General features: G+C 32.7%; 1 protein-coding gene across 3 annotated transcripts in view; it reads left to right on the plus strand.

Annotated features, from left to right (window-relative positions):
* The window catches only part of LOC127559509 (transport and Golgi organization protein 1 homolog), a 39,939-nt gene that overhangs the window by 18,850 nt on the left and 7,725 nt on the right, over positions 1-13,364 (plus strand). For all 3 annotated transcript variants that reach the window (XM_051993345.1, XM_051993347.1, XM_051993346.1), the window contains 15 exons: positions 3,675-3,763; positions 4,039-4,116; positions 4,217-4,327; positions 5,331-5,402; positions 6,317-6,421; positions 9,576-9,698; positions 9,802-9,931; positions 10,957-11,012; positions 11,106-11,196; positions 11,339-11,477; positions 12,242-12,343; positions 12,421-12,481; positions 12,588-12,623; positions 12,746-12,813; positions 13,115-13,212. In XM_051993345.1, coding sequence (XP_051849305.1) covers positions 3,675-3,763; positions 4,039-4,116; positions 4,217-4,327; positions 5,331-5,402; positions 6,317-6,421; positions 9,576-9,698; positions 9,802-9,931; positions 10,957-11,012; positions 11,106-11,196; positions 11,339-11,477; positions 12,242-12,343; positions 12,421-12,481; positions 12,588-12,623; positions 12,746-12,813; positions 13,115-13,212 — 1,359 coding nt within the window. The remainder of the gene's footprint in view (positions 1-3,674; positions 3,764-4,038; positions 4,117-4,216; positions 4,328-5,330; positions 5,403-6,316; positions 6,422-9,575; positions 9,699-9,801; positions 9,932-10,956; positions 11,013-11,105; positions 11,197-11,338; positions 11,478-12,241; positions 12,344-12,420; positions 12,482-12,587; positions 12,624-12,745; positions 12,814-13,114; positions 13,213-13,364) is intronic.

The following is a 13,364-nucleotide window of genomic DNA, read 5'->3' on the forward strand; positions in this document are numbered from 1 at the left end:
GGATGAAGCTAATGATTACATTTTTTTATTAGGAATAAATGTAAACTACACTTGGGCTTTAAAAAAATTCAATTCTGCAGTTGTAATATGGGGGAGTAGTGGCTAAAAAAAATTAATATAGAAAAAGATTTCCATGGATTTAGTGGATTTGTAAAAAATCCACTTAAAAAATTTGGATTTAATGGATTTGTAAAAAATCCACTAAAAAAAAAAATGAATATTGAATTTACTGTGTGCTATGACAGCCAAAAAAGCTAGTATCTTAAGGCTGCACTAGTAAAACACAGTGTACAGAAGAATGGAAGCATTATTTCCATTGTTATCTTATATGGAGTGGAACCATTATTTCCATTGTTAATCTTACATGGTTTGACCACATGGGTATAGTTGTGGCCAGTGTCACATCTTTGAAAGGGACATTTTCTAGATTAGCACATGACTAGAATGGTCAAGGGATTAAAAATCTTGAAGATCAATTAAATAATTTTGCCTGGAGAGAAGAGACTTGGTGATCTGATAGTAGCCTTCAAATTGTTAAATTGTTATATGATTATTTGTTATATATTGTTCTAGATATCAGAACTAGTACTTAAAGGACAAAAGTCATAGGGAGAGAGTTTAGCTTACCATAAATATTAAAAACTAAAAACAGTGAATTAGAAATAAATTAAGACCTTCTTATAAGTTGAGTAATCTTGTCACTTCAGCTCTTGGCTAAATAATCAAGCTTAGTGATTTGGGTAAACTTTAAATTAGATGAAGCCTGAGATTATTTCTACCTCTTAAGATTTTAGTGATTCTACTTAATAGTATGTATTTTTACAGCTAGGTCCTAATAAGTTTACATTAATCTATGACATGTTTTCATGTATTTGAATTCACATTTTTTTAAAGTTAATTAATAATCTTTTTTAATCCCTCAGAGACTAACAACATTCCATGACTTGTAGCCGTATGACAACGTTGATATAATATTGGCATTAAAGAACTGTATATGACAAAATAAAATTTAATGTATGGTCTAAATCAGCAGTGTCATATATGCACATTCCTGAGTGTAGTCCACACCGGAATAAAATATAGTAGTTTTTATAATTTTAAGTGTGTGGATTTATTAATAAAAACACGAAATATATAAATAAGGTTTTCTAAGTCAGTATATGGCCTGCAGTGATCCTCACATACAGTTTAAGAGCCCCCATTTCTATTTGATTTTTGCCATCATTGATCCAGATCATTAGTACTAGAAAATTTTAGAAGAAGTAGTCTACCTAGAACTTTGTGGAGTAAAAGAGACCATAGGATAGTGCCTGGTAAATAGCTAGGTTTCTAATAAATGGCTATTGACTGACATCATCTCATGTCTTCACATAGATTTGTAATATTTAGAACTGGAAGGAATCTTGAAAATCTTAATTCTATACCCTCAATTTACAGGTAACAAAACTTGAGATAATAGGAAGGGAGGAAAAGACTTGTCCACAGCTTTTGCAAGGTAGCAAGTAGCAGAATTGGGATTTATGGTTAAGGAAATAAGTTTAGAGAATTTAAATGATTTACCCAGGTTTACATGGGAAATTAGTAGCTGAGCAGGAATTGAATCTCACTTTGAACTGTGTTTTGAAAAGATATATAGAAATATATTTAGGCATAGAGTATAGAGGAAGAGGTATTCCACCAGAAATGCAGAGGTAGAAATACTATCTGGGGGGGGAAGGGTGGATAGGGAAGAGACATTTAGAAAACTAGCCTTACTGGAGAAAAGAGCTTATATTCAAGACTAGTAGAAAATTGAATAATAGCTAAAGTAAGGTCAGATTATGGAAAACTTTACCTGTGAGGAAAAAGATGTTGGCTTTGATCTGGTAGATAGTAGTGAGCAATTACAGCAGGTGTAACATGATTACAGTAATGTTACAGAAGAATTACTTTAGTACAGAGGTTCTTAAACTTTTGTGTGTCATAGAAGTTTTTGGCAATCTGTTAAAGCCTGAAGGTTCCCTTCTCAGAAGCATGTTTTTAATTGTATAAGATAAAACTTATGTGGATCAAAACATAGAATCACCTTTTTTTTGTTTGTTTGTTTGCTTGTTTTTTTTCCTCTTTTTTTTTCCTTTTTTATCTGATTTTTGTTGTGCAGCATGTTAAATGTGGAAATGTTTAATTTAGAAGAATTCTACATGTTTAACCTATATTAGTTTATGTGCTGTCTAGAGAAAGGAGGAAAAAAAATTTGGAATCCAAGATTTGCAAGGCTGAATCTTGAAAACTCTCTTTGTATGTATTTTGAAAATAAAAAGCTATTATAAAAAAAAGAAAACATATAGAACAACAAAGGAAACTAAAGAGTTAGTGAAAATATAGTTGTTTTTCATTTCTTATTCTCTGAAATCTATCCATAGATCTATTTGGCGAGGGAGGGGAGTGGGGGGGGGAAGAGGGGGTGGACCCCAGGTAGATTACCCCTGTTCTAAGCAGCAGTAGGCAGAATATGGTTTGGAGTGGTGAGAAATTTAAAATAGTTAAGCCTATTGCAATAATGTAAGTGTTGGGTGCTTTGCAGTAAAGAGGAATTATTAGGAAGGAAAAATAAATAAAAATTGTTGAATTATTAGAACATAAAACTCAAGAAAGAAAAATTAAAAATAAAAACTCCCAAGTTTTTGTGGGTGGTGGGGAGAATTATGGTGCACCTTGCTAGTAGAAAAGGCTGAGTTGAGAGGAGAGACATCTTTATGGGTTTTAGATGCTTGATAAGTTTGAAATGGGAAATATTTAGTAGATAAGAATGTTGAGTTTAGAACTCAAGTTAGAAGACAGGACTTAAGATTTCTAGAAGTGATAAGTGAAAGTGAGAATGGATACATTTTGGAGAATTTTGATAGAACTATATTTTTTAAAAAAGAATATAGACAAGGCAAATTATTTAACTCTGGGATGTGGTTTAGGAAATATGATTGAATTGTTTCCTGTTCTTTAAATTATTTGATCTAGAATGATAAAACTGCTTTTTTTCACTTTGTGTTGTGAATTTATTCTACATGGTCTTTTGTTCCTCTTCCATAATTTTATTGCATATAGTATGTGCAGGATTTATTAGCAGATTAATTGATTGAATTACTATTGTCTAAACATTTTTAGTTTAAAACCTTGATCATTGGTGATTTGAGTTTGAAAAAGTTTGGATTTGAGTTCCTGGTATGAAATGTAAAATCTAGTTTTGTCTCATAAACTACTTAATTGATTTTTCAAAAAAAAATAGACATATAAATAATCATGAAATTGTTAATTGTTTATTTCTGCTGTTGACATGAGAGTTGATATAGTTGGAAAGAATCCTGGTTTTGAGATCAAAGGACTGATCTCACATTTAGGTTCAAATTTCAACTCTGATACCAGTTCTATGACCTTAGAGTTATTTACATGACTCTTTAGCCCTCAGTTTCTTCATCTGTAAAATAAGGGGGTTGGACTAAGTGACAATCCTGTAAGGTTCCTTTATTGTTCTAAATTTATCTTCCTATCAAGTCTAATAAAAAAGATTAAGATGTAAAGTGCAGAGTGGCAATATGCTAACTAATCTTAGAACTGATATAACAATAACAGTTGACATTGGCTTTCTACTAACAGTGGGGTGATTATAAAATTTTGTATGGCCTTTTTTTCCCTCTTAGTGACTGAAAAACAACTTGCCGAGAAGATTAAAACTCTGTTACAAGAAAAGACAGAAATTTTAGAAAAGATGTCAGAATATGATCAGAAGGTATAGTGGTCCTTTTTGGTTTCATTTTCTTTCATTTCTGTTAACTCAGCACTTTCCTATTATCTTAATCCATTATTTTCTATAAATGATCTAAAAATGAAGAAAATGCAAATATGATGCTTTTTGAAGTTATATTATGTAAAGTCACTTAGATATCCCCAAAGTCTTAGTTAATTTTAATTACATTAACTGAACAAACAAGACTTTTGAGACAATCTGTTGTATGTTTTTGCAGTTTGCTTTTTGCTTCTTTTGAATACTTTGTCTGTCTGTAGATCAAAAAAGCAAAGGAATCAGTAAAGGAAACCAAGAAACAAAACATCAATCTTTCTGATGAAGCAGCTGACCTTAAGGTACAAATGTAAAATCAGTCATTTTTAAAATAACCAATTATATGTAGCAGGCACTTCAATGATTTTGTTTCATTGAATTCATTGATTTCATAATTTTTAGGATAAAATCAAAGGACTTGAAGAAACAAACCAAAAACTTGATGACAAAGTGAAAAATCTTCGTTCATTGTTGGAAACTGAGAAGGAACAGAATGTAAAAAAACAAGACATGGTAAAAAGCTTCCTCTAATATGGATTTGGACTTTTTTGTCTTAGCTGAGATTTTTGCTTGAAATACAGAATAGTCTGTTTACTTTTGAATATTTCCTTAAAAGCATTAGTTTTCAAAGGACAGTCTAAAGACTTATGTTGGTCCCTGACACCCTTTCAGTGGGGTTTGTGAGGTATTATCATAGCACTAAAGATATTTTGGTTTCTAACATGGCAAATTTCAATATAACCCATGTTAAAAAAAAAAACCCTCTTTTCTTTCTTTTTTTGGGGAAGGGGGGTCCTCAATAATTTTTAAGAGTAATAAAAGAGTCCTGATACCAGAAAGCTTGAGAACCTACTATCTTAGATTTTTGAGTACATACTGCATGTACTTATTGTTGCTATTTTTTTGGTAATAATTTGTATCCTTTTCTATCCTTTTCTCAGAGAAAGGTAAAAATGATAAACTGCAATCACAGTGTTTCTTTGTGAAATTTTTACTTGTATTAAAAAACTGTCTTTAACAGTTGTTCAATATCACCCTGCAGAGGCTGGATTATCTGAGTTTTGAATCAACTCTTTTAAAAAAAATTTTCCTTTTTCTTTAATCACATTGTTCATTTCATTACATATGATTATGTATGACCCTATGGATTCTATAGGACATTTGTACGTACTTTTAGAGGTTCCTCACTTGTCCCTCCAGTAGAGGACTGATCTCACACTTGGGTTCAAATTTCAACTCTGATATCAGTTCTGTGATCTTAAGAGTGAGTTACATGACTCTTTGGCCCTCAGTTTCCTCATCTCCGATGGAGGAGGGATAACAATCGAGGAACCCCTAAAAGAAGGTACAAATGTCCTAGATCTTAAGTTTGTTGGTGGCCTTTATCAGAAGTATAAAAGAAAAAAGTTTAGTTAAATATTGCTTCTAAAGTGTACTTACTTTGTGAGTCTACTGAAATGGCTAACATTTAACTTTTTAATTGTTAATATACATTTCTGTTTTCTTTTTCATACAGATCTTGGAGACTCAAAAATCAATAGAAAAGCTACAAGAAGTTATTACAATGCATTCTGTTGAACTTTCAGAGGTAAATATCGAACTATTCCTGCCACTATAATCAATAGTGCCAGGTATGGTGGATGAAAGATAAAATGATTGAGCAAACAGAGGTTTGAGTTTTCAAGTATATTGATTTATCAAGCAATTGGAAACCACTAGCCTTCCTGAGTTTTGACACTTGGATCTCAAATGTAGAGAGAGAGATTGATTTTTTCATTAAATTTAAAATCAATTAATTTGATATTAACATTATTTAATATTAATTTAATTAAAATTAAAGATAATCAGAAAGACTAATTAATTAAAAGAAAACAATTAAACAGAATGCAAAATTTGGTAATGTAGTTTCTAATTAGAGGAAAGATTAGGAACTTTCCAAATTGGGAAGGAGAGAATGAACAGGTGAAATCAGAAATGTATTCCACTTCCCCCAAGTGTCTGTATTCAATTAAACAAACATGGAAACAATAACTGATTAATCTTTTCCAGTTTTCAGATAAGACATGTAGTTTGTTTGAGATGTTCAATTATAAGAATATTTTTTGCATCAGTCTTCAAATCTGATTGAATTTCTGATTAGCATAACTAACAATAGGTAGAACTTGTCTAGTTTCCCAGCCATACAAAGTTAGATTTAAACAATGCAATTGAGTTTTCTCATAATTCCCTTATTCGATGAAGTTTTTTTATAAGACAGAAATTGAACTAGACCTATAATTAAATAGAAAGGGAACTGAACTAACTCCATAAGGTAATCAGTGCAATTCACTCAATTCCCACTACTACTTGTTGTCCTAATCTTCTCAGTTCCCTCAAGGTATCTCTTAAAATATAGTTCATGATAAACTAATCTGCTTGTTTTTGTATTTAAAAACTCAAAAGCCAATGTAGATATGAAGTAGCAGAGATAGATTACAATTTTAATGATAATCTTTTGCTTAGGTACAGATAGCTCTTAATGAAGCTAAGCTCAGTGAAGAGAAAGTGAAGTCTGAACTACATCATGTACAAGAAGAAAATGCTCGACTCAAGAAGAGAAAGGAGCAGGTATAGTGAATTTTTCATTAAGTGCCATAACTAATTAGATTTGCGTTTTTCTTATCTAACTTTTCTGAATTTGATCTTGTATTTTTTGTGTATTAACCCATAGATAATTCACATTTATGTAGTTTTTAGTTTACTGAGTGATTTCCCCCCAACAACCCTATGAAAAGTATATAATAAGAAAAAGTGGGAGCTTATGTAATTAATTAGGTAGAGCTTAAATTTTTATTATCTAACATTTATTTATTCAAAGCCAGTGCATCCAGATTTCATGTTTTTTTATCCTTCTTAAATTTTATTTTAAATTCAGTATAATGCTCTCATCTGTCAAGATCTTTGTGGATTCTAATTACTCTTTTGGCTTCATTTGATGAACATGCCATGAATTCCTTTAATTCAAGGCATTTTATCAGAACATTGAATATCCCACAGCCAAGAACAGATCATACCCCAGTAGAGATCTGCCATGGTAATAGCGAGGTGTTGAAGGAGCACATCGAGTGCGATAGTTCACCAAGTCTGTCCAGGGCTGCTCATCCACCTTTGTTCCATCTGACTCTTGCCTCTCACCTGTAGCTGTAGGAAAAACTGGAGATTTCCCACCAGCCTCACCTTGGTAAATACATCTAGGCAAATGGGCTAAACCAGATTGAGGGTAACTGACAGTCCTCAGGGCTTTTGGCAGGTTGGGGGGGATGTCTACTCCAAGCATGTAAAGACTTCCCCTGATGAAATGTACTGAGAAGAATTTATTCCGGGGGAGGGGGGGAGGGAGGAAGGGGAGAGGGGGAAGGGGAGGGGGAGTATGGAGGTGGCTAAAGCAGGTGCTGTGGAGCACTTAAGAGTTTGTTCGACATTGAAAGTATCAAGTTCATCCATTGCATCTTGAGCCCATCAGCAGTCTGTTTTGTCACTTTACTTCAATGACTCTGGAAGGAGAGAATGAGGGTGACAAACTTTGTATAAATTCTGCCTTACTTAAATCTAGTTTACGAACAAATCAAAACATCACCTCTGATGTCATTGGTCTGATTGTAAAATGAAGGACAGAACAACAGAATCTTTAAATCTTGATCTTCTATTAAAGCTTTCAGTCAGTTCTGAATCCATTTATTTGTCTTAACTACATTATTTTCTTCTATTTTCCTCTCTGGAATGTGAAATAACTTTATCAAAAGCTTGATAAAATCTGGGTAAACTATTCATAATTCTCATCTTATTGGCTAGTTCTGTTTAAAAAGAAAATATTATTCCACATCTCTCATTCTGTTAATCTTTGAAGAGACTGAAGAAATTATCAGTCAGTAGTATGTATTAATTTTGTATTAAGTGTCAAAGATATATAATATACTTAGTGATCTTCCTTGTAAAGTTATTGCTATATGACTTGACGGTGAATATTTGATCAGGAGGGCTAGATTTACCATAAATTATTGCTGGGAGACAAGGTAAAGTATGCTATGTCATCTGTGTTAAAAGTGTCCATTGTGTGAATTAATCAGTTTTCAGAATTGTTATCCAATTGTTGACCAAAATGTATGCTGAAGTTTACATTTAACTTCAGTTAATTAGTTAATTTGATTAACTAATTTGTCAGTTATTCCTTGGGGCACTCAAGGAAATAGCTTAAAGCTTCTAGTTTTAAATCTCTTAAATTCCATGTTTAGAGTTGATTCCATTCAGGTTTATACAGGAAGTTTTCTGGAGGGAAGTACTTACTCATCTTTATTTCACCACAGTAATGAAAATAAGCCTTAGGTTTAGGTACTAGACCAGGAAACAGACATTTTATTCTCTCCTTCCCTTATGTGCCTCTAAAGTAGACTTCACATTTACCTTGAGAACGTTTGTTTTTAAAAGGTTTACGTTGTCAGCCATCCTTTAAATTTAATTATGCTGGTGGTGTGGTGGTAGAAGAGGGGTGGAGAAAAGGAATAAGGGTAGTATATTATATTGAAAAAGGGTTTTTACATTTGAGTTGAGACCTCAATTAAATTCTCTATTACACATATTTGTGTAACCCTGGGCATGCTTTATTTAATTCTTGTGATCTTTAGTATTGCCATCTATAAGTTGGTCATACCTAAGAAAAGCATTTTCAAACCTTTCATGTTATGTAAATTTTTTTTTAAAGTAGTATCATTCTTTAGAGTCATTGTCCAGATTTCCTTGTATGTTTTTATTAAAACTTCCACTAAAGTTTTTCTCTATTGTCTCATTGTGATGTGGACTTTAACTCTGGGTTCTTTTTTATTTTATTTTTTTAAATTTCTTTAATTAATTAAAATTTTTTATATACATTGCTTTATGACTCATGTTGGGAGAGAAAAATCAGAACAAAAGGAGAAAAAACTATGGGAGAGCAGGATTCAGTCTCCATAGTTCTTTTTCAGGATGCAGATAGTATTTTCTGTTGTAAGTCTATTGGGATTGCCTTGGATAACTGGGTTCTTGAAGGCTGTGTTAGCATAGTATACCAAGTTAGAACAACTTTGGGCATGGACAGTAGTGATGGATGCTATATTTCATCCAAGGACCAGTGTACCTAAATCCATACATGCTTATCATAAGATTGCCTGAAAAAAAGAGTCATTTTAGTCTGTGTCAGTAGAGGGAATAAAATAAAATTATGGATTGTTGAAATATTTATGGGAATCTCAAATAAAAGCAAACTCAAAGTAAAAAGTATTTTTGCTATACTTGTTGCCATAAAATAATGAGCTACTTACTTGTAAGCTTTGTTAATCCTTGGAAATGATTATCATTCCCATTCAAGGACATCTGGTATGTGGAGACTGAAAACCCCAAATTTGTCCAGATTTTAAGATATTCATGCTATAGATCTTATTTCATTTATCCTTTTTCTTTCTCTGATGATTCCAAATATCTGAAAGATTTATAGTTTTGTGTTGATTAATTTTGTGTTTTGTTTTTTTTGGTGGTCCTGTTTTATTTCACTTATAGAAGAAATGAAATTCTCCTTTGGATCTCAGAAAGATATTAGTACTGCAAACTCTGTGTATTTAATTTTGAATTGTATTTTTGGATGTCAATAAGCAGGGATGATGTTCCTTAAAAAAAAGAGCTTCATTTGGTTCTTCAATATTAGTAGTACACAAATTATGATTTGTTTTAATGTAGTCTTTTTTCTCCCTAGCTGCTACAGGAAGCAGAAGGTTGGAGTGAGCGACACACTGAACTTAGTGAGCAAATCAAATTATATCAGAAGACTCAGAAAGATACAGAAGAAGCTCTTGCTTACAAAGAGAATGAAATTGAAGTAAGTTTCTGCTAAGAAACATGTTTTTTTTTACTTTGCTTTTACTTATGTAGTGTAATAATATTTGGAACTTTTTTTTGATGCTTTTTGGTTTCTTCATTAGGTTTTGACTAATTGCATTATGCAACTGAAACAACTTGATCTTGATTCTGAATCTGAAATAAAAAATAATGAAGAAGGAAATGGATGGGATGACTTAGCCAATGGAGAACTATCAGATAAAATCACCTCAGGTAGCTCATTGACTTTTTTGCCTATTCATTTGAGTGCTCTTTGTTAATAAGGTAGAGCATTGAGAACTTTCACTAGAAGTGAAAAAAGTTTATATAGTTAAATATGTTTGCTAGAAACTGTTTGGAAAGTACAGTAGGGAAAAACTTTAGCTTTACTTTTTATGCCACTGAAAATGAAATAGTCCCTTGGATCTGTAGTTAGGTCTACTCACTGATTAAATCCTAGTTCCAATATAAGAACTTACTTTTTTCTCACTTCTGCTAGTTAAGGATGGGAAGAAGGGAGAAAAGAATGATCACCATTTCATTTAACCTGAAGGTAAAGAGAAGACTAGATTTAATCCTTAGATTTATTTTTAGCATTAAAACAACTTTAAGATGTATGATGGAGTAGATATGCTTTAGAATTGATGTCTAAAGCCAAGAAAGAATTGATTTCTGCGCATAGGGACTTTGGTGAATTTGTGTAGATCTCTTTTTCAGTTCTTTGGTTTCAGAAACAGGAGCAAATGCCTACCAGTTGCAGCATGTAGTCTGAACAAGCCATTTTTTGGTCTTTTGGGGTTTGGGGAAAAAAGGAAAAAAAAATATTTTTCAAGTAGGATTTTTGCTTTGTCTCACAATTAAAATGTGTTGGGTTTTGATTTTTGTTTTTTATTCACAATGGAACAAGTTTTTATAAGAAGGTAGAAGAAGCAAGATAGCCAAAATTGCCACCAACACAAGCACAATACCACAGAAAGGTGTTTCTCCATTGAAAGAAAAGAGACTTTTATACCATGTAAAGCTCCCTTCAACCCAAGAGTAACACTGCTAAAAGTTTGTATTGGGCAAATATAGTTTTTGTTGTTTAGAGAATTATAGTTTCCTCTAAGAATGAATTAATCTGTGTTGAACTGGTGAATTCAGATTTTCTTTAGTGTGTTTCATTTTTATTAAAATATTTGCTTTGCATCTTAAGAATTTTTGAAGGTAAAGGAATAGAAAGTGATAAATAGTAAATCCTTTTTTATCTTTTTTTAAAGATAACCGCACCGAGAAGATGAAAAGCCAGATTAAACAGATGATGGATGTGTCACGGGTATGATCTGATTCCTTGTAATACACTAAATTGCCTATAGACTTCCCAACTTACATTTCTATTTGATAGTCTTCTCTCTTTTCTAATTTATAGGTTAAAACTACATTAACAATAGTTGAAGAAGATAGAAATCATTTACAATCCAAACTAAATGATGAAATAAAAGCTCGTCATGAATTGGAAGGTAGGTTCTTCCTTGGGAAATGTTTTCTTTTTCAAAAACATAAATGAGTTTGTATATGAAAATTGAATAGTTTCACTTATCTACCCCTGGCATCATCTGTCACAATTGCATACACAAATGGGGAGAATTTTTTTCTTTACAGAACAAATTAAGAAATTGGAACATGACTCCTCTTCCCTGCAGTCAGCCAAAGCACAATTAGAAAATGAATGTAAGACCCTGCAACAAAAAGTAGAGATTCTCAATGAACTCTATCAGCAGAAAGAGATGGCTCTGCAGAAGTAAGTTTCTATATACTCAGTAAATATTTTGTGGATGGATGAGAGTGTGGGTCACATATTGACTTAGAAACCCACCACATATGTTTGTTTCTTTTTTAATTAATTATTGTTGTTCAGTTTTATCCAATTCTTTGTGCCCACATTTGGGTTATCCTGGAAAACATTGGAATGGTTTCTATTTCCTTTTCCAGTTCATTTTTCAAGGAAGGAAGCCAAGGCAGATAGGATGAAGTGACTTGTTCAGAGTCATATAGCGAGGAAGTGTCTTGAAGCCAGATTTGAACTTGAACATGTCTTTTTGACTATAGATTCAGTACTCTATCACTGCCCTTTTTTCCCCTCTCAAATTAATACATCAGCACAAAAATCAGATAGGAGCTATATTTTAATCTGATTTGGATTGCATTTGGAAGTATTGTGGGCTACTTGTTTGTTTGATATGCCTCTGGATTAGCAGAGAGGCTGCTTAATTTGGAGTTCCCTCACGTATCATTACTGGGGGTGTGAGTCTGGGTAACTTCCTGAGGGGCCTCAGTTTCCTCATTTACAAAATGAAGTTAAAACTAGATAGTCTCTGAGAGCTCCTCTGTTTAATCTTTGTTCCTACGAAGTACATTTTTAATTTTTCTTAAATGACAAATATTTTCTAATACATCATTGACAATAAATATTTTGTGTGTGTATCATTTTGGAATTGGTTAAGAAAAGCAAAAATATTAAGAGTCCCTGAGCAAGTGGTTAAATCTTGATCTTGATAATTCCAGGAAGCTCACTCAGGAAGAGTATGAAAGGCAAGAAAAGGAGCAGAAGCTAACAGCTGCAGATGAGAAAGTCAGCTTGGTTGCAGAAGAAGTGAAAACTTATAAGTGAGTTCAACTTCTAGAGTCTTCCTATAGAAATTGCTGCTTGTCTTTTCTTTTTGACTTTTAAAAATCTTTTATAGGCAAAGGATTCAGGAAATGGAGGATGAATTACAGAAAACAGAAAGGTCATATAAGAATCAGGTACTGATTTTTTATCACCCTTCATTCATATATTATAGGGTCTTTAATACAAATAATCATGCTATTAAATATGTCCAACCACAGATTTTTGTTTTGTGTCTTTTAGATTGCTAGTCATGAGAAGAAGGCCCATGACAACTGGGTAAGAGGATTTCTTTTGTTTGAGTGTAAAATTTTTAGGAAATACTTTTTATAGAGTTTCTTTTCATAATTTAATTTCTTCCTTAATATTATTTGGTCTGACTTTATTTTATTTTACCATAGCTCATTGCTCGTGCTGCAGAAAGGGCTCTTGCAGAGGAGAAGAGGGAAGCGGCCAACCTGAGGCAGAAGTAAGTATGTGGGGCAGCTAGGTGGCTCAGTGGATAGAGCATCAGCCCTGAAGTCAAGAGGACCTGAGTTCAAATTTGATGTCAGACACTTAATACTTCCTAGCTGTGTGATCCTGGGCAAGTCACTTAACCCCAATTGCCTCAGCCAAAAAAAAAAAAAAAAGTAGTAGTACATATGTGATATCTCTTGGGGTGGGTGATGTGTTTCTGAGTTAGGATATTGGTGATGTTCACTCACCTACTTTATTGATTATTCATTTAAAAAACCCTTATTCAAGTCTATTATGTCTCTCTATTTAAGATTAATAGAAGTGAATCAAAAAATCGCTATGCTCCAAAGGCCAATGATTGTAAAGCCAACTCCAGGAAGACCTGATCATCAGATCCCCCCACGGAGAGGTAAGGAGCATTTCACAAACCACAATGATTTCTCTTTTATAGAGTGGAGATCAAAATCCATTGTCTGTGAACATGATGTTGTGATCTTTATAATATTTAGCACTTAATAAAGGAAACTAGTTATTATAAGATAGTGACAAGCCAATGTCTTC

The sequence above is a fragment of the Antechinus flavipes genome, chromosome 4 (genome assembly GCF_016432865.1).
Source record: "Antechinus flavipes isolate AdamAnt ecotype Samford, QLD, Australia chromosome 4, AdamAnt_v2, whole genome shotgun sequence".
NCBI classification, from domain to species: domain Eukaryota; kingdom Metazoa; phylum Chordata; class Mammalia; order Dasyuromorphia; family Dasyuridae; genus Antechinus; species Antechinus flavipes.